The sequence below is a fragment of the Lagopus muta genome, chromosome 2 (genome assembly GCF_023343835.1).
Source record: "Lagopus muta isolate bLagMut1 chromosome 2, bLagMut1 primary, whole genome shotgun sequence".
NCBI lineage: Eukaryota > Metazoa > Chordata > Aves > Galliformes > Phasianidae > Lagopus > Lagopus muta.
The window spans coordinates 99,763,149-99,784,268 of record NC_064434.1 but is presented as its reverse complement, the minus strand read 5'-3'; the positions used below and the strand labels follow the sequence as shown (position 1 = coordinate 99,784,268).

General features: G+C 40.1%; 1 protein-coding gene and 1 long non-coding RNA gene across 6 annotated transcripts in view; one reads left to right on the top strand and one right to left on the bottom strand.

Moving 5' to 3' along the window:
* LOC125689542 (uncharacterized) overlaps positions 1-12,188 on the top strand; it is a 103,065-nt gene extending 90,877 nt beyond the window's left edge. The window contains exon 5 of the long non-coding RNA XR_007375329.1: positions 10,430-12,188. This is a non-coding gene — a long non-coding RNA (uncharacterized LOC125689542). The remainder of the gene's footprint in view (positions 1-10,429) is intronic.
* The window catches only part of FSHR (follicle stimulating hormone receptor), a 120,774-nt gene continuing 102,518 nt past the window's right edge, over positions 2,865-21,120 (bottom strand). For all 5 annotated transcript variants that reach the window (XM_048936832.1, XM_048936834.1, XM_048936831.1 and 2 more), the window contains 5 exons: positions 20,186-20,263; positions 17,344-17,412; positions 17,157-17,231; positions 12,197-12,382; positions 2,865-5,101 (listed from right to left, as the gene is read on the bottom strand). In XM_048936832.1, the coding sequence (XP_048792789.1) occupies positions 3,874-5,101; positions 12,197-12,382; positions 17,157-17,231; positions 17,344-17,412; positions 20,186-20,263 (1,636 nt within the window). In that variant the 3' untranslated portion in view covers positions 2,865-3,873. The remainder of the gene's footprint in view (positions 5,102-12,196; positions 12,383-17,156; positions 17,232-17,343; positions 17,413-20,185; positions 20,264-21,120) is intronic.

Here is a 21,120-nt window from a genome sequence, read left to right as displayed (position 1 = left end):
GCTAAGTGCTAGAAATTGTAGTTAGGACATGGTGATTGTTATTTTCTTCTTTATGTAATAATACATCTCTAATCATAACCACAACGCTGTGACCATCCCTCACTCAACCAAGGATGCCTAATGAGTCTCTGTAGTGGCCAACCCCTGACTGGAACTTCATTTTAAATTTCTCTCTCCGTAAGATTTTCCCATGTGGATTCCTATTGTTAGTTGCCTAGGAGCTGCATTCATCCAGAATGGCCCCATTAGTGCAGAATTTTAGCACTGGATCTTAAGAAGACTCAACAAAAAAGTCTATCTTGCTCCGTCCTGCCCTTCAGTCTTTCACCCACCCACAAATACAGCACATTCCGATCTGTGCACTGTTCTCCTTGTGTCCTTGTTAATTTTTATGGCTCTTTTTTTGTGTGGATACATCCGTCTGCTGGTGTTGAGGTAGCAAAGATCCAGGTGACATATGGCAAAAGATGTATGAGACAGAGAAATAATTACACATTTTAGTTACAGTAAAGCTAAGTAAAGCATTCACGTGTTGTATTAGACTTGGAAGCACGTTTGTCTCACCCAGCATTATTTCTCTTGGAAAACTGATGCTTTACAAAAGGTTTTCAACGGACGAGGGAAGAGAGGGAGTTCTCTGCATTTTTTAATGCTTGAAATCCATTCCTGAGTACTTTCATCCCTAATTAAAGGTCACCTACTGGTTTCAGAACAACTGTTAATGAAGAGTTTAATTATCCAGATGACAGCTGTAAAATCCTGCGCCTGAGCATGAATATTTTAAAGAAACAAAGCCCAGATTTTCAAATATGTGTCTGCAGTTAACTTTGACTAAAAGCTCACTCTGAAGAAGAGTTTACATGCAATTCACGTTTGCAATATGTAATGGGAGATTACATGTGCTCAAATTAAGTACGCAAACATGTGAGGAGGTTTGCCTTTGGTTACCTGACCATTTGAACTGGATGCACCTTTCTTTTCTGTTCCCTCTTTCTAGGAGGAGGGGGGATGATCAGATTATTCCCCAAGGATAAATCATTTTGCATTATTAACTCTTCTCCACAACAAAGCTGCATAAATTAAATGTAAGATTATCTGCTGTGTCCTCAGTGGAATGATTAGGAGGAAATCTACAGGAAAGAAATGTGGTCAGATGATTTGCAGGCTTCCTAAATAGGATGCAAAGCCTCATCCTGAATTCCTAACAAGCTCAAATATAGACCTGTCTTCTAATGAGCAAACCCTGGTTGGCATATCTGTGCAACCCCCAGAGCAAATGCTGTAAAGAAAATGGCTCACAGTTCATTTTCTCTACTGAGTCAGATTTTTGCTTTTATTGATGCTTTTGACCAGCTGCTCCCATTACTTTTACCCGTGGTGGCAATGTTCATGCTGTGACCTTTAGCCTATCGAGGTAGTGACCCCATTTCTCACTACCCATCACAACTCCAGATATGTGCTTCCTGGGGAGGTCAGGTAGGGGCTCCTCTCGAGGTACATGCCTGAAGAAGAGATGCTTGTATCAGGCAGATGAAGAAGTTCATAGTGTCCCCAAAGGCAGCAAATTGACTTTCAGCACAATCTATGTCATTCTGACAGTGGCACTATGAGAGCAAAGGCAGACATACTTCTATAACTGGGCATTTCCTGGGGTTGGTGGAGACTGAAATACAAGGGTCATGTAAGGCAAATTTGCACTAGCAATGTGGCATCTGGGATTGCTTTCAAAGTCTGGGACTAATCAAGCAATCACTCACATGAAATGTAAGTCTAGTTAAAACAGAGAAGAAAAAAAAAAGTTTAATAGAAAAGATACGTTTATGCAGTTTTTTGGTTTTCTCTGAAATACCCTCTCCACCCTCCAGTTGGCTTACTTGCCATTTTGGCCCCTGTGCTCAGTCCATTCAAATCAGTTAAATGTTATCCTGGTGCTTGTAATGAGCTCGTGCTCAGCTCATGTTCCAAGCGGTCTCCAGCATGTCATTGTCCCTCTGTTTGTTCAACACTTGCATTCCTTTTTTATCTTTCTCTGTGTGAATCTATGTGTTACTGGAGGTTGACGGGGCTGGGAGAGATGGCCAGGTCTTAGCCTTGCTTAGTGAACTATCTACTTACACAGTGCAGTGACACAAGCTGTGTCACACCAGGAATTCTGCCCCTGGATGACAGCCCAAAGCAGCAGCTCTTTCTGGTTGGATTATGCCATCCCAAATCCTTGAAGGATAGAGGAAAACTAGAAGTCATTACAATATTGTCAGTTGTCAGGTGGTTTGTGGAGCAAGCTGGCAGTGGGCTTGAAGTTAGAATAACTTACAAGGCTTTCCTTTGAGCCAGAGAAAACAGACTGTTTCCTCGCTACTGATGGCTCATCTCTCGAACACTGAACAGGAGACTGAACTTATAGTTGACTGGCACTTGTAGTGCCATTGTCAGAGATTCTAAGCTTTGGCTGTTAGAAGGGGAAACAGACAATTGTCTCATCTGTCAAGAGTAATTTCTATATATTGAATAGTTTAAATGCATATATATTAAATGACTAAAACTCAAGTTCTATCAATAGTTTATGCCTTACAACATGGAAAATGAGAATTAATAGAAAAGATTTGTTAAAACTAGGATGTCAGTGCTGCAAAGAAATCTACTTAACAAGTTTCAGGTGTGCATATCTTTCTGTGCTTCCTTAACTCTCTGAGAGACTGCAGGTTTTTCATTGTGGAGTCTTTCATCAGGCAAGTCTCATTCATAGGTCACAGTGACCCAATTGTGGAGGCTGTGCTGCATAAATGGAACTCTCCAGATAAGCAGTAACATTAATTGCTTACTTCATCAGCATATCTCTGACCGTACAGTTGTTCTCAAGGCACTTTGTTTTGATATTGGTTTTATTAAAATAGATTTCAGAATGGAAAATGCAAAATAGTTTTAAGATTACACACATAAAACACATTGTTCAGCGGTGAGAAGAAACCAGCAGGCTTTTTGGGCATTGCAGGCATGAATAAAATACATCTTGCATTTTTTTCTTACACTGCTTTTTCAATTAAAAAAAAAAAAAAAAAAAAAAAAAGAAACAGCCACAAACAGCTACCTGGAAAGCAGCTATGAAAGGACCAGCATCCCATGAAGGGGATGGTACAGGCCTGCAATGCCTCTTACAGTCTTGAAGAGCATTCATTGCCTTGCCTTGCCAGACTCAAGGGATCCAGCCCTGCAAAAGCGATTTTAACTCAACTTTATTAAATCAAATTTAGAAATGATTATTATGAAGGATTCCTTCTGCTCTTTTTCTTCCTCTCTTGTCTTAGAAACAAAACTTTAGCTAAACAAAGCTGTTAGAAATTCATATGAAATCTGATTTTTTGGGCCCACCTGTCTCAATCAGTCCTAGGAGGGCATTAAACTGGGCTTTTGTCTACTGTAACCTCAGAAGATATGGTTAATGAAAAAAGCTATTTATTTTTTGTTTCAACACATTTCACAGACAACAAAAATAATTCCACTTTTTTTTTTTTTTTTCTTTTTTTTCTTTTCCCTTTTGACCACATATAACCATTACTTCATTCTCAGTAAGCAGCTGACATCTTCCTAGACTGAGGGGAATCTCTGCCTGTACAGTAGGAGATATGCATTTATAAGCTCATTTATTTCTGGACACAATTCTACAAGGACACTTTGACATATACTGCAGTTTCATTCTTTGTCCTTCAAGAAGTAATGAAGATGATGTGTCATCTTCAATGATGAACAAAAAAGCAAAGTGGAAATAGAAATGTTTTCTCGTAAAAAATAAGTTTGCATGCTATGTCGAAGTCATTATTCAAATAGTTGAAAGTGATTATCACACTGCCTCAGACACAAATTCATGCAAGCACCTCAGTTCAAGTGATTCAGAGGAACCAGTGAATAAATAGTCCCATCGCTGTTTTTTGATGCGGTAGGGTAATGGCCATTTCTTGTGTGGAAATTATGAGCAGATGAGGAAGTCTCTGTTCTGTAAATCTGGGCTTGCATTTCACAGCAACCAAACTTGCTCAACAGAATGAAGAAATCCCTGCGAAAAGTCTTTGTGAAAATGGCATAGAGGAAAGGGTTAGCACAGGAATTAATAGGGTAAAACAAAACCAGAAGGATCTTAGATTTGGACACCGTGATGAGAGGAACCCTGAGTGAAGCTGATATTGCAAAAAAAGATATTGGTGCCATGCAGAGGAAGTCTGTGAAGATCAATATAGCCATGCGCTTGGCAATTTTGGTGTCACTGTTTGAAGAGATAACATTGGGGTTTCTCACAGTAAAGTAGATGCAGATGTAGCAGATGCAGATGATCACAAAAGCGAGTACATTCAACACTAAAAGAAATATAACATAAGCCTGAGAAAACGGTGTTTCTATATGCATGGGCAGACAGATGCTGACCTTCATGTAGCTGCTGATGCCAAATATGGGGAGAAGTGCCACCGTGAAAGCAAACATCCAGCCAAAAATCATTATGATCACAGCATGCCGAAGTCGGACCTTGCGGTCGAGTTGCATGGCATAGGTGATGGTATGCCACCTTTCCAGAGTAATCACAGTCAGTGTGTAGACTGAGAGTTCACTTGCAAAAACGGTAAAAAATCCTGCAGCATTGCATCCTGCCCCAGTTTGCCAGTCTATGGCATAGTTGTAATACTGGCTTTTGGTCTGGATATCTACTGATGCAATAAACAACAGATAGATACCTATGCAGAGATCTGCAAAGGCAAGATTGCACATTAGAAAGCGAGGTACAGTGAGTTTGTATTGACTGCTTATTAAAATAATGAGGACAGTGGTGTTCCCAGTGATAGCTAAAATGTTGATAAACCATATCAGAACTCTCAGAACATTGTATCCCATGATATCTTCACAGGGATTGAAGGCATCAGGTTTGGGTGAGCAAGCCACATTAATGACTTCGTTGCACAAGCCATAGTCAAATTCATTCTCTGCAGGGCCAAAACGTGTGCCATAATGAGAAATATAATCTTCAGCTGCGGATCGTCTGTGTTTCTTTTTGCCAGTCTGCTCATCAAGGTCTTGCTTAGCCTGAGATATGCTACATATTGGGTATAACTCCGTGCTGAAATTAATAAAAAAAAGAAAAAAAAAGCAGTTATAAACTAAGAGACACAGCATGAGGCTCACAACAAACATAGAATCACAGTGTTTACATCAGTACTTCTGTTCTTCTGGTTAGCTGATTATAAAGGTTTGCCTGGAACTTGAAAGCACAAGACTGATAGGTCCCTACTAATATAACATTACTGTAAATTAATTTTAAAACATATGGGAATGAAATCCTGATATTCGCCTTACTAACAATCTTGATGCAGTTATTCACCTAGACAGAGTAAGAAGCCTCCCTTATTTCAACTCAATTTCTCAATAACATGTCATTGAGAAGGTGATTCTGCATGGGGAAAACATGATGATGAAGCCCTACATAACACTGGACTCTGAAGAATCAATTCAGTGGTGCCCATAAGGAAAGGAGTCTATATAACCAGAATCACTCCCCTGTTCATCAGTATTACTCTTGAACTCCCTTTTTCCTGAAGTTTTTGGCAGTCAGTGTATCATACTCAATATCAGAATTCCTTCAGGGCACAGAGCATCTGCAGCGTGTGCCGTTCGTTGTATCTAATATCATATTTGTCACTGGCCATTAAAGCAAATAAATAGCATGAATCAAGCAGGGTTTTCAGATAATCTCTGAAAGACAGATCACAGATAAAAACAGTAGACTTGGCAGAATATTTTGCTTCAATCATACTTTTTCAAGGAAAGTGAAGTGAAAAGGAGTGAAGGGAAGCCTTCACTTCCACAACCAACATTGTTAGAATCGTTTGGGTTTTTCAATGTTTTTAGAATTTTCAGTCAGAAAAAAATGCAGAAATTTCAAGAAAAAATTCTTTGAATGGCCTCTTTTTTTTTTTTTTTGGTTACTTTGTGTTTGGCTTTATTTTCTAGAGGATTAATTTTAAACCCTTCTGCATGCATAGAACAAGGGAAGAAACAAATGTTTTATCTGAGAAGATCAGATCCATCAAAATAAGAACTATAAAAATGTGTTAGCAAGAAATAAAGGCCTTAAATAACTGTTTCTCATAGAACATTGAAGTTTTGCTGTTCCAGAAACTTACATCCATAGGTTTGTAAAAGGTAGATCAAATTTAATTTGAATTATCAAATAAAGCAGTCAACAGTGTGTTGAAAGCCAACAGAGCAGTTCTGCTCTGCCTACTTTCACTTACTGGTTAGACAGTAAATTTGGTGTCTGTTTTCCAGCACAGGACCACAGCTTATCTCCCATTTCGACTTGACAGCTTTCTATTCTATTCTATTCTATTCTATTCTATTCTATTCTATTCTATTCTATTCTATTCTATTCTATTCTATTCTATTCTATTCTATTCTATTCTATTCTATTCTATTCTATTCTATTCTATTCTATTCTAATTCCATTCCACTCCATTTCTATTTTTGCTTGTGGTGGCAATGATGATGAGGAGACGGTTGGACTAGATGATCTTATAGGTAGTTTCCAACCTTGTGATTCTGTGATTCTATTCAAGCTGGTTTGAAATGGTTAAACAATGAGCAGTAGGTTAAAAGCTAGAATTCTCTTTGGTAACCTAATTTTACCCTTCGTGCACTTATTCCATCTTCAAAAGAATTGAGTTTCAAAGGAAGAAAGAAAAACTAACGAAGGTCCAGCACCAGAAGGTGAGAAACGTTTCCTATGAGGTTCTGAGCATCGTCTGCTGTTATTAATATTTTTTATCTTGCCTGTCAACTGAGGCAGAAAGCCGATTTCCTGGGAGGTCAAATAAGCACTGTGGAGGTCACAGCTGCAACAGCAAGGCATTACTTTCTGTTCCCGTGTTCTATTCGTGTAAGGATGAGTGAGGGGCCCTGCGTGTTGATCGATATATTAACAGTTCTGTAGCTGAAAGGGACTGTATGCTTCTAAGGAGAAATAATGGGAGAGAAAGTCACTCAGTTTTCAGTGTAACAAGCAATTGAGGGCATAGAAGCTATTGCAGCTCCTGGTTTTAGTAAATGAATTGAAGAAAGTGTTTTTATCCAATCATTTCTCAGCTGAGTTAAAAATAAGCCATTTCCTGAATTATGGAGACTGCCTAGAGCTAGCTCTATCCCACAGATAAGACAGCTATGTAAAGCTAGTGAAATATTTCTGATTATTATTATTTATTCATTCCTGAATTATTTAACACCCAGAGGTCTCAAACAGAACCAGGCTCCCACAGAGTTCGCTGCTCTGTTTGCTTTGAGGATGGGGCAGTGAAGGGCCTCCTGGCTGCTTCCTTGCACCATGAGCTCTATGATGGGCAGCTGCAAACTCTCAGGGGAAAGAAAAGCCATCACCTGGTACTGACTGCCCTGAGATATTTGCCCTTTGTGCTCTCAGAGCAAAAATTCAAAGCACTGTTAGCAAGGGACAGGGCACGTATCATAACACAGTTCATTTATTTGGGCTATTTGTAAACCTCTGCTGCTGCTTAACTTGTTTTACTCAAGTAAACACCCTGAAAAATAAACCAGAGAAAGGATAACTGAAAGAATAACATTAAAATTGGCATGGCATTCTGACAAAAACAACTACGTTTATGCGAGCAGTTATATCATGCAGTCCATCTGGATCTGGTGACAGCAGGATCTTGTGTGCTAAGAAATGCACTCAGCAGAATAAATAGTCCAGGTCTCGGTTCTGCATTGGGCCCTACCTCAAACCAGCCATCCTTACCAAGGAGTGACATCAAGTGAGTAGTGAGCAACTGATATTATGTTTGGCTCTCGTTTCACAAGAACATGACCCCCAGTGCTGCCACGTTCTTTAAAAATAGCTTCTCAAGTGATACCTCCTCCAACGAATAATGACCAAGTGCAAGGACACAGTCATAACAGTGCCAATCTTTCAGGCAGAAGGTGATCTTTGTGTCAAGGAAAGCCAAAAGCTCGCTGAAGTTCATAACGGTCTGTGTCAAGTTGAGAGTTTTAACATCCAATCTCTGCCCTATCTGAGCTTTAAAGATATTATTTTCCAGTCACAGGGGAATGTGAGAGCTCAATGTACCTCACTGGACTTGTCCTAAAAAGCAGTTTACTGTTAGGTCAGCATCACAATATCCCAGTATGATAAACCTGCAGATCAATATTTATCATACAATCCTTCTGAGAAAAGAATTAAAACTGCCAACACTTTGTTTCATAGGTTTAATACTTCCATTAATGTGACAGAGATGGTGCAGACGGGAGAAGTGATCACTCATCATCCACTATGGCAATTTACTTATTTTATCTAAGGTTCTCAAGTGCTTCAAATATCTCAAAAATAAAAAAAAATAAAAAAATAATAAAAAAAGGAAATATACAAATGGAGCCACACGCTCCTGTCTCAGTTCTTCCTGAGGTTTCTGATGTGTGCATCAAATACTGCAGTGATCTTTAGAAATACGCTTCCAGGGGTTATGAAGCATCCTCTGGATAACCAGGAAAAATTCTGAGGTATGTAATGCTATAATGTGATGGAAAAAACAGTGATAGTAGCGGGGTAACACAACCCGATGCTGCAGCAATTGAGAACAAGTCCAAATGCAGCAGCTGTGGATGCAGAAACAAAGAAGGAAAACTGCTTACCTTTGGAAGGTCTCCAGTAGGCAGAGATCTCGAGTGAGATAACCTCACCTCCACTGCCAACCCTTAAGTGAGGTCTGGGAAGAGTGGATCCTGGCTCCAGCCCTTCCAGTCACTCAGGTGAAGCAATTCACCTGAGCTCCCCTGGTTTGGCCCTGCCTTCCCACCAGGTGCTCAATCCCTGATTCAAGTTGTGACTTAGCATTTCCACTACAGAACCTCTATAGGGGAATGACTGGCTCAGGTGAAGAGGCACAGTAAGTCAGCTCACATTATTATTCCCAGCAGAATAAGCAATGTCTATTGCATTAAACCAAGTGCAACTCTTGTAGAAATACTAGATGCTGTGTGAGCAAACACTGCAGACTATTAATAGCTATTCAAAAACCTGAGCAGCCTGATTACACACAGCTAGTGGAGAATGCTGCTTTGAAATGCAAGTGGGTAGAGCTGCAGTGTGTGCAACTAATCTGTATTGGAATGCATGGGAATACCTCTGGTATCCAAACACATAGCACCAAACCAACAGGCAGACATTCATCTCTGGACAGGGGATATTGGTCGCCTACCAAGTTCAGTACACAACACAACTGTACAAATGTTAATGATCATTTTTAATTATGTTTAAAAGCAGTTAACTGGAAAGACTGATCTAAATGATTGACTCTAATCATTTTGTATTTATGTGTAATATTTTTACAAGATACGTCTGGTAAGCATTGAAAACACAGATAAATGCATTCAACTTTGTTCTGTTCATCAGGAGATATAGCTTATGTGTACACATTTATTCATGTAACATACAGCAGAGCACCTATGGATTTGGTTTGAATTTTTATACTTTTCTGTTACCAATGCATTTCTTTTACAGGACAGTGATGTTGTCCCAATGATTCCTGCCACAGTCTAGTTGGATGAAAACTTAGCTTGTATCAAAATGTAGGAAACTAGCGTTCATTCATTTTCACAGCGTGTTCAAATCTACCTGGAATGTGCTATATACAGAAAATGGTTCCTCCAAATGTGTTTATTTAACACCAGATTTCATAATCTTAACCAAAATATCAGTTTGTTGCTGGATCCCTTGTAGATTTTGGTGTGTGTCTGCTCCCTTCTACATCTATTTTTTAATAAACAAAAGCCTTCCTGCCTCGTTAGCTACAAATAAGTGAAATATTATTTGAATTAAATTACCAGAATAAGCTGAAATGAAAAAAAGAACTGTCTCCATTGCTGAAGTGTAGCTATTCTTTCAGGAGTATTTTTAGCTTTTTTTAATCTGAAATTAACATGCTTTTGGATATATTATATTTTAAGTATAGGTCCTTCAGAAAAACAAAAAGGTGATTAAACTCCTTCACAGACTCAGTTTTATTAACTTCAGAAAATTATATCTTAATACATTTTTCCACTATTTTAAAAATCTTTCAGTCATTTGGGATACTTTTTTTGAGATAATTTACTGGGGGTATTCTGGAGCTCAGCTTCCCCCTTTAGAAACAATACATTCAGCAAAGACCAGAATATGTGTCAGCCATTCAGAAGATATATTTTAAGAAGGCTTGTTTTCCTCTATGGGGAACAAATGAGATTTGATAGGTCAGCTTAAAGAAACGTATACAGCTCTGCTACATATTCGTAGCACAATTTTGTTTTAATCTCCGAAACTGCTTCCTAGAAAGTTCCATGTAAGAGATCTGTTGCCTTACAGTGATTTTCATTTTTAAAAGTTTCATTCATTTCCTGGCAGCTTGTGATGGCAGCCTCCTGGATTTCACCAAGCTGAACTCATTAGCAAACCACTACCACTACCATTGGTGCTGGAGGGGCAGGCAGACAACCAAGGCCTGAACAAGCATATAGAAGTACGTGGAAATATCAACTAGTGGTAAACTGCAGTAAGAAGTTCAGAACTGTAGATCAAAACTAGTCAATGAGGGATTGATTCTGCCAAATATTTTCCTTAGCACTGTGGTGTCCAACATCAGATTGCACTTTTTTCATACAGTTTTAAAAACACATATAGGTGATAGGTAGTACCTATCATCACAAGCAGGATTAAACCTTAATTGCCTGGTGACAGACACTGCTAAAACTAAGATGAATGGCTATCTTAAGTATTTAAATGAAGCTTACTAATAGATTTTGCTTTCTCTACATAGCTTTACTTTTCTTTGAAGTTCCAGGCAGCTTCTGAAAACAATGTCTTGAGCTATAACACTGATCCACTGATCCAAAGTATATTTCTTTCTGCCTTGGCAAATTCCAAACACATTCTGTAAAAGAACTTCAAATAATAGCATGGATTTCCATAGGTACAGTGCCTCAAGTTTTCCAGTGGCACAAATTCAGGAGTTCACAGAATCCTAGTCGGAAGGGACCTCTGGAGATCATCGAGTTCATTAACTACTTAACATGTACATTTAAAGCCTATCTGAATAGTTGAAAATACTCAAAGGAAATCATTAATACTTGATGTCTCAGCACATCTTTGCTAATGACAAATTAGAACAAGCCCTGGAAATTACTTTGGGAATCTAAAAACACCTGCCTATCTTAGATGATTTGGACAGAAAAGGTTCGTTCTGTATTAACCATTACAGAAATAATGGCCAAATCTTGTGTGTATGTAGATGCTACAGATAAAGTAACAGTGGCACAGGTGATTCTCCTGCTAATATTTAGCTTTACTGCATTCAGAAGTCAGCAAAGCAAAGCTGAAGGCAAATCCTGCGAGGAGAGGCTGAAGACAATTGGGTGCCCTGTCTGGAGGAGAGGTGACTTCTCTGCACCCTGCAGCTCCAGAGGGCAGTGCAGGGCTCTGCTCCTGGAAATGGAGGGCAGGAGGGAGCCGCCCAGAACTGTGCAAGACCAGGGTCAGATTGGGCACTGGGAAAATTAACTTACTGTGAGGGTGGTCGGACACTGCAAAGTCTTACCAATGAGGTGACTGACGCCCCACGCTTCTCAGTGTTCTAACAGCATTTGGAAAAAGCCCTCATTACTATACTATAGCTTTTGTTTAGCCCTGAATGTTCAGGCAGTTGGACCTAATGATCTCTACAGGTCCCTTCCAACTGAATCAGTCTGTTCTTTCTATTAATTCATTTTATTTGGTTCCAACTTCAGTGTGGCTTTCTGAGAGTGTCTGATACCCTCCTGAATTGATGGCCGTATTGACCTGCTTCTCTGGAAACACAGATTTCCTTCCAGTTACCTCCTGAAAAGTAATGAACATTTTTCTGCTGGATGTCTTCAGCGTGGTGGCTCCAGGCTGATGCAGGACAGCAGGTCCCAGTGAGAGATGGCTGGAGTCTCAGCTGGAGAAAACACTGATACCAATACAGCTACCAAAATTTATTACCTACCTGGAATGGAGAGGCAGTGCACTGTGCAGCGTGTGGAACCTTGAATGCATTGCACATTTATTTATTTCTATTCATGTACTTTCATATCCAGTTTGTTCACTACCAACTGCTGAGAAACACCAAAAATTAAAACAAATGAAATCACTTACTTTTGTCTTTTCCAATTTGTAAATGCACAGCAGTGGCTAGGATAGGTGAAGTTTGCCTCAATCAAAGATCTAAATTTGCTTAAATCAGGAAGTTTTTTTAACTTGTATGTAGACCTCGCTCTTAGCTTCTTAATGAATTCTAATCCATGACTTGGCAGGAAGCTGATCCTTGTCCTTGAAATATCCCTTTAAGAAAACATATGAAAAGCCTGGTAAAAAGCAAATTTATTTCAGCTACATAGTGGATACGTGTTACAGATTGTCCTACTCATTATCAGAGAAGTGATTAAAAAGAGATCAACTGAAAATTATGCTGAAAACAGAATCCAGGAATAAATAAGGGTTCCTCAAGGAAACCCGAACTATTATTCACTGTAAACAGCAATTAAGAGATGTTACTTTGATTTGGGAAAAAGATCCCAATACCTTCTGGTTAAGGATTAACAATGACATAAACTACTAGCTCCATATGATTCTGAATTTAGTAAATACTGAAATAAATGCATCCAAGAACACTGTTACAGGAGAAAAAAGTAGGCTGATGTCAAAAGAGTAGTTTGTGATGTCCCTCATGAGCATCACATCATGCAAAAGCCACCACAGAAGAGGCAATAAACACAAAGTGAACTCTGTGGGGGTTACTGATATGAGGAGACATTGGGGATTTCAGATTTTGTACTCATTAGGAAGGAAAAGAGATTAAAGAGAGAGAAAGGTGATACAGTTCAAACTGCGAGGAACAAAAACATCGAAATGTTTCCAGAGGTTTGAAAAACGAAGAGAGAGTATCGACTGAAGCAGAGCAAGGGGTAAGATTACAGGAGGTTAGGAGAGATGTATTTATGTGGAAGGCAATTACTCTGTGAGACAGGCTATCAAAGGCAGCTACAGATGTATTACGAAGAGCATTAGTGAAGCTCACAGGAGGAAAAACATGGTGCAAACACTAAATTGAGACTAGTGCCACACATGTAGGGAAAGGGAAAAAGGACCAATGGCACTCCATTTCCAAGGAACCTGTCCCCATGCCATAATATCTGGGGCAAAACATTGCCACGTTGTCTTGGCTAGGGACAAACTGTGTCCCTCAGCTTGTGACAAGGGAAGAGTACATTGTACATTTCTTTCTTCTACACCAAAGCAGAATGGACTATACAAAATCACCCTTAGCTGCCATGCTCTTAGTGGACAAGAGTGATGCAGGATGCAGCCTTTGCTGAGGTTGCTCTGGTCTTCATTCTCTTACAAAAGAAATGAATTTATCCTAATAAAGGAACTGACAACGTTTGTCACTTTCTCCATGTTCCCCCCCCCCCAAGATACATACATCTGTAACAGTATGATGGAAGAACATGTTATTTTATCTCTATTATACAACATCACAACAGGCACAAAGTGTTTTTATTATCATATTAATGTAGGAGAGTGGTGTGAAGGGGAAATCAGATTTCAGCAGCGCACTGTGAAGTTCAGACATCTGCCATGTACGATATGTACATTTGCACCTCCATTCTCCTCTCTCCAAAACAAAATTAATACAGGAATGCACAGTCTGCAGCATAGGGTGGCCCTAGCTAACAAAGTCATACCCAAAGTTACTGACTTTGGGTAAGGAGGGTCTTTGTCTCCATACTGTGCCCACAGCTGGAAATTTTGGAGATGGATCCCACACTGCTGCCCTGCCCCAGCATTGTAGCTTCAACTAGAAGTACAAAAAGGACTGGTGGAGGCAGAAATGCTTTGAACTTCCACTGCTCAGGCTGAGAGAACAAAGGTTTGATCCTGGGCTGCATTTGGGACTGACCTGTGCCTCACAGGAGCAGTTGAAGAGAAGTTTCAGACTTAAATTTCCAGCTTTGATACCTAAAGTAGTAATTAGGTAGCAACGAACAACCGCAGTTGTTTCAAGGACTGACTATTGCCCTTAGTTGCCTGCCCTGAAAACTGTCAGCTAGAGTAGACCTTAATGACTCATCAACTGAACAGCAGTTTTCCCCTACATTCACAGACAACATCACTCACAGAATCATTACGAGTCTATGGAACTTCACAAGGGTTCATATTCCAACCAAGAGCATGAGAAATGTTTTCTTTGTCTCACTAGCTAGAAATCATCAGTGCCCCAAATGGTTAATATACAGGGTGGAAGCAACAAATAAACAGGAGTACATCTGGACTTAAAAATAACTAAGAAAATATTACCGGATCTGTGTCTCTGTGCATCTTAAAACAATTTCATAAATACTGAATATTCACCCATGAAAATACACTTTTATTCTCTTAAAAATTCTTTTCTTCGTGTGTGTGTGTGTGTGCTCATTATTGCATGTAAACCAACGTGAGCTGGGGAAAGGGCTTTGTAAACTACTGCAGGGTTTGCTGGGATGTCTATTAGAGAAAATTATTGATATACCATCAAGAGACTCCCCAGACAGGAAACGCAGACATTGTGCAGGTGGTTTAGTAGTTTTATCCACCGAGACATCATGGAGCAGAATTCAGTGCAGAGATTCTTCGGGACGTTCCTCCCTAGTTACTGGACTGGTAAATTAAATAAGGAAGATGAAGAAGAAGATAAAATAGCAGTGGGAAATCAAACCAGAAAGCATTGGAGATGGGAATACACGGTGTATTATTAATGCTTGGCTGCTAGTCATCAGACTTGACAGAAGTTGGTATGGGAACAGCAAAATGAATCTGACTTCTCTTCCAACCTCTTCCTTTTCCTTCTGGGAATCTTTTTTGAACTACTCGAAACACTGACCAGATGATAGTCCAATTTAGGTTTGAAAGGAACATAGTGGGATAGCAAGGCATGGCTGTCAGAGCAGAAGCCAGAGAGGAGAGACCAATAGTGAGATCAATTTTTCTAGCAGCTGTATCTGAAGTGCCCTCTGGCTGTGCCTCAGGGTCTCAGCTGTCCTCTTGAGGATCCTCTAGAGGTCTGTTGTGGTCCACATCTGTGGGGTTCCTGTTGCAGTCAAATTGCAAGGATAGGAAAGACAATGGCCATACCTTGCACTGCTTCTGAGGCAGGACACAGCCAGAGAGCTCAGCCCAGAATGGATCATCATCGATCAGATGAACTATATTTACAGAGAGGGGGGATGCTGAGAGTCTCCCTGTAGCTTCCTGCAATTTGCTGGTACCTCCAGCATGATTTTAGTGCTTACAGGAGGCAGAATTTCCCAGGGACTCCAGTGAAAGTTCATGCACGTCACCACAGCTGTGGGAGCACCAGAAGATTAAATGAAATAATGGAAATAAACCATATTTCTGTATAGAAGGAATGCGTATATATGTGGGAGTAATTAGCCATTTGATTTCCTTGCTTACTGTCAGCGCTGAACTCCTTTAACTCAAAACCTGACATCTTTCCAAGAGAGAGATTCTAATTCAGCCAAAAGAGGAATTGATTGCTGAGACTGTGCAGCCTGCATAAAGCTCACTAAGTTAGGTGCTTCCTGACTTTACTATTTGTGTTTGTCATTCGTTCATGCTGTTTAAACTGAACCATAAAATAGGGATTGGTATTAACTGACCACACAGCACTGGTTCAGGAAAAACAAGAGTTAAAACATCCTGATGTTCAGCCTAATAAAACATGGCAGCCTGCAGCACAAATTCAATTTCAACAGCCCTGTTTTTCCAGCAAAGATATGAGTATGGGTCAGTCATTTCCTCAGCATTCCAGGTGTAAACTGCAGTGATAGATGAGTAAGAAGGCTTTGCTTTCTTGATCTCAGTCAGGATGAAAAGGTAATTTCCCATCCATAGAACAGTGGATAGAGTGGTAGTGGAACAGAAAACTTCTTACACAAGTAATTCAGTGTTAGAAGTTGAACTATCAAATGAATCTGAGCTACAGCCATATCAATTTTATAAACCTTTTGAATCACTACAACTTGCAAAGAAAATGCATTTAATTTTTGGTACAGGAACCAATGCTTTTCCAAAGAAACATCAACAACGTTACTGCTGAAAAGATGTGGCAGTCTTTTCCAAAGGAGAAAGGCACTGAGGGAGTGATGGAAGAGGAATAGAATACAGTAACACATTTTTGTGTCATAGATGCACTGACCATCACTACATGGAAAAATGCCTTCAGAACAGCTCGTCTGAGCTCAAGGTTAACCAGTCATTTTTCTCCCTCATTTTTTAGATTTCTAACCACTTTAATCTCTGTAACGTTTTCCATCAGCTCCCATTTACCTGTTTTCACCTTTTCTGATTGACTCCTAGGACTCTCTGGATGTCTAGGACAGATGGGAAGAAAGAAAGGATGTGATGAATTTGTGATTTGTGACACAAGAAAAAGACACCCTTGTCTTCGTTGCGGCTCTTACATCCTGTAGCTTTTGCTCAGAAACACAAGCAGTTGAGCACTCTCGCAGGTGTTTTACAACATAGCAAAGTGTAGTGCGAAGTGCTGAGATCCAGGAGCATCCTATTGCTGAGATCATGCTCTTCACTCTGCCAGCCAACTCGAGAGCTGTATCTCAACTGTGTGAGATATACACATCCTTCTAGGGTAGGGATTTTCTCTTAGGAACTAAGCTTCAGAGATGCAGGGCAAATCTTCACTGTTTGTAAATAGTTGAAGGGTGAGCTATTCAGATGTAAACTCTGAAAACCCAACTACTTATTCTTGATTTTGCCCCCCCAAACAAAAAACAAACTGTATTTTCTCTGCAAAAAATGAAGCAGAGCTATAGAGCTTAATCAACTGCGGAGAGGACTTTGGATTTAAATCCCTGGATATAAAAAATTCTAAAAGCTCTGAGGACAAAGTGAAAACACGGATCTAGATATTTCTGACATGGCTTCCACTTTTCTACACTTCCAATTTTGAATTGCAAGATTTGGGAGATGTCGAAATCCAGACTGGCATTCACATGTTCTTTTTTGGTCTCTTCTGTGGGCTAAATAATGAGAAAAGACAAATTTGAATATTACTTACAAAACAACAGGCCCGATGGCTCCTTGGAAGACTTCATCCGGTAATTTTTCTAAGTTGTGATTGTCACTTAGATTTCTGGAAAACACAATATTGATTCTAAAGTAATCAGAGATTGAGATAATGCCTTGCAAAAGTTGCTGTCTCCTAATAATTGCTTTTCAGAATAGTAAACAACAAAAATAGTTACAGCTCATCCAGGCAGGTTCCATTAAATGCATGATTCTTGATTTCCTGAATCCCGTTTTTATTTAGCCGTCTGCAACAGAGAAAAAAACAAAAGTTGTTCTGATACAGCTTCACGTGCAAATAAAACCACTGAAAAGGATCTCAAGCTAGAAATTATTAAATGAGTATTTAAATAACCAAATGTCTATGAATCTCAGCTGCTAATATCCCAATAGTTAGAAGTAGGACTTGCAGGGAACAGATATGAAGAGGGCAAACCAGCATTACCATAAGAGATGAGTTGGAGTAAGTTTCTGAAGCAAAGGTGGAACTGATGAAGTCACCAGTGCTGCTCAGCTGCCCTGGGAATCCCAAGGGCAGCCAGCAAAGCTGGATCAGGTTAACCCCAGCATGAGTGAGACCTTTCCTACTGTTGCCATTCCTTATATATACACTTCGCTTTTCCCAAGATGCTTTTGGAAGAGCTTAACCTTTGCCAATTATTATTTTAAAATAGGCTCAAGAAGGACACAAGGATGTGGCTGGTGTCAAACTGCCTTGGAAGCAGACAGTTCTCCTCACACCGGCTGCCTCTTCTGATGTCATCAGCCCTGCTCCACATCTCCCCAGGCTCCTTCCTCTGAGAGGAGGAGCAGGTAGGGAGCTGTAGGGCTTCCTGCCAATTTTTTGCTGTAGTGCATTAACTAATGAATGCTTAATTCCTTCCATCACTTCCCTTAGTGATCCTGGAAATTTACATTTGGGTCAGTTATGCTTATCATCTTCATGGTATGATTTTTCATCCCGTTGCAGTGCAACTCATGCTTTCTCCAAGAGGGCACGACAAGTCTGATTGGTGGCAAAACTGGCTTGATTTAGTGACACTGTCAGTAAACACGGACACCACGTTCCTAAATCACACTGAAAGCAGAGCATGCAAGTGACCCACTTATCTGAGGTCCGAGGTGGTGAGCTCAGCTCGCTATGAAAATCAGTCACGGGTCTGGTTGAAGGGATTACCCTTCTGACCACGGAAGGCAGATGTGCATAATTCCATGCCTACAGTGTGTGTCAGGTCACATCAGGAAAACTGCCATCATCTCCTTTGCTTGCAATAGCACTATTAGACATGAGTGAGCAGGCACACAGCAGAGCTATGTCCCTGCTTACGGCATTTAAAATATTTATTATATTAAATTGATCGCATCCCTTCCAATCTACTAGGCTGATGTATATGCTTTAAATCACAGTATTAGCTCAGACTGCTTTCTCTCACTGAACATGATGCTAATTCAATGAGATACTAGAGTCATACAGTCTGAGTTACTGTTGTCATACAGTGTGGACTGTACACTCATGTCACCTGGCAAACTGCCTTCAGATAGCAAAGAGAGCAAACAACATTTTGCCTATATCCTAAGGCTTTGTTATACCTCCTTCTCAGTTGTTACCTGGACAAGGCTCTACTGAGACACATCCTCCCCTCACTTCAACCAGCACCCTTACTGGTTCCCCTAAATAATCTGGAAATGTTATGATAGCAACAGGTGACACAGAGGCACAAATCAGAGCCTGGACATACGGGCTTTTACTCACCATTTCCTGGCGGTACTGGTATGTTTAAGACCCACTTACAATTCACCTCCTCGGTGTTGATCCATGCATAAAGCAATCTTAGATGCAATCCAAATTACTGGCTTATGCATGCTGGGAGCCTGTTGCAGTAAGCCTGCTAAAATTGGCTCTCCTCAGACTGTGGGGGTTCATTGTGCCTTGGAAGTCTTGAATGCTCGACTGCTATAAGGAGGGCAAATCACACTAAAAACCTGGCATACACCTCTCATCCTGTAGTGGTATTATGGGAATAAATAAGGTATGTGCTGTGTAGTACTCTGACAAAACCACGTCCCATCTGAGCAGCGAAAACTATAATTATAGGAGGAAAAATAAAAAAGTACATTTGGGGTATCATTACTTGAATACATTTGAGATAGCTGCATGAATATCTCATGTATGTATGTGTGTATGTTTAAAACTTCAGGGAACTTGGCACTGACAGGTTGTGGATATCTTATGGAGAAAAAGGGAGAGATAACAGCTGGGTGACTTGTTATTGTCCTCTCTTCAAGTATGGATGGTTTGATTCTGCTCCCACCAAAATCAATGTAAACCAAATCCATCAGTCTTTGTTGTGTCACAAGAGGTTAACTGCACACACAGTGGGAGATTCTTCCAGTCTGGCCACTGGCTAGATGGAATGAAGGCAGCTTGTTAGTAAGCACACGGTACGGTTTGATATGCCAGCAGAAGAAGCCAGGTAGTTCATTAAAAAACATGACGATTCGAGTCAAATGAGGAGTCATCTAACCACACAGCATGGAACTGCATTGTGAACCAGCCTGTATCAATGCATTAACATTGTGTACAAATATACTGTATTTTCAAAACATCTACATCTATTTTGCCAGGGTAACTAATGCCTTTGAATGATGTGTCTGACTGTAAATATTTATGAATCACACCATCCCTCTGAATACAATTTGCATCACATGAACTGTTGCTGTAGGTGGAATACATTTAACCTTGGCACTAGTAATTACAAAATTTACTCTACCCAGAGGTTCTGAAATAAGGAGCAGAGTTAGAATACAGCAACAACAGAAACAACAAAAACACAACACAGATACATTAATTTTTCATGGCAGCAAAACAGAATGCAGAGATTACAGGAGAAGGGGTAAAATCTAAAACTTCCAACTGAATTTGGAAGCCTGTAGAACAGAGCCCATCCCACAGAATCCTCAACTCAGTTCTGGACAAGGAATGAGCAGGTGAGAACAATGAACTTCCCATGTCTTACTCACAGAATCACACTTTCAGAACTCAGACCCATGAATGTGTTCCTTTCAATTGTACGTATATGGATATTGTCTTGCACATCTCTGGAAAATAAAATACAATGGAAACAACACCTGTTTTGCACTTCTGTGAGCCTTTCAATACGTTATAATATTTCAAACATGCTGCTTTTTGTTATATTCAGTCTGAGGAACTCTTATGCAAAGGTTGACAACATAAGCTTTTAAGACATTTGAACATTTGACCACCTGCAGAGAGCAAACCTTCCTGGTAAAAAAAAAAGTGGTAGGAGCACAACATTTCCAGACTCTTGTTCTGCACACCTCACACGCCCGCCTCCCAGACTGGTTTATGCCATTGAAATGCACACAAGCTTGGGTCTTACAGCCCAACTGACCATCCAGAAAATCTGTTATCCATTAAATACAAGTTGTGTGGCTGGCAGGTAACAGCTTCTTTCAGCCTCCCAGCCAGAAAGTGGAAGGACCATTAGCCTTTGTGGTCTGATTCAGCAAGGGACCTGAAAACCCGTGAAAATAATCCCTAGCTAATGTCAGCGAGGTTGCTTATAAGCTGGGTCTGTGCTTCAGAACTTGCAATTCAGGACCCCTGTCAGTTCAGTTTGTTGAAGTGACAAGTATGCATTTCAGTCTTTCAGCAGTTTTGACTGCTACACAAAAAGAACGGCAGATATACATTCTGTTGCTTGCTCAAAATAGACCTCAAAGAAGTTAAACAGCATTACTCATAATTTAGTCTGGGGATATGGTTGTTTTCATGCTGTTTCTGCTGGAAAGCATGGAACAAAATGAATTATCTGCAAAGCTTGAAGTTAAATGAGGTTCCAAAATTATCTCATACTGAGAGTGAAATATGGCCACAGCACTGTATTAACTGACACGTCCATCCTTCTTCACACTGAGATCAGAAGAGGGAGGAA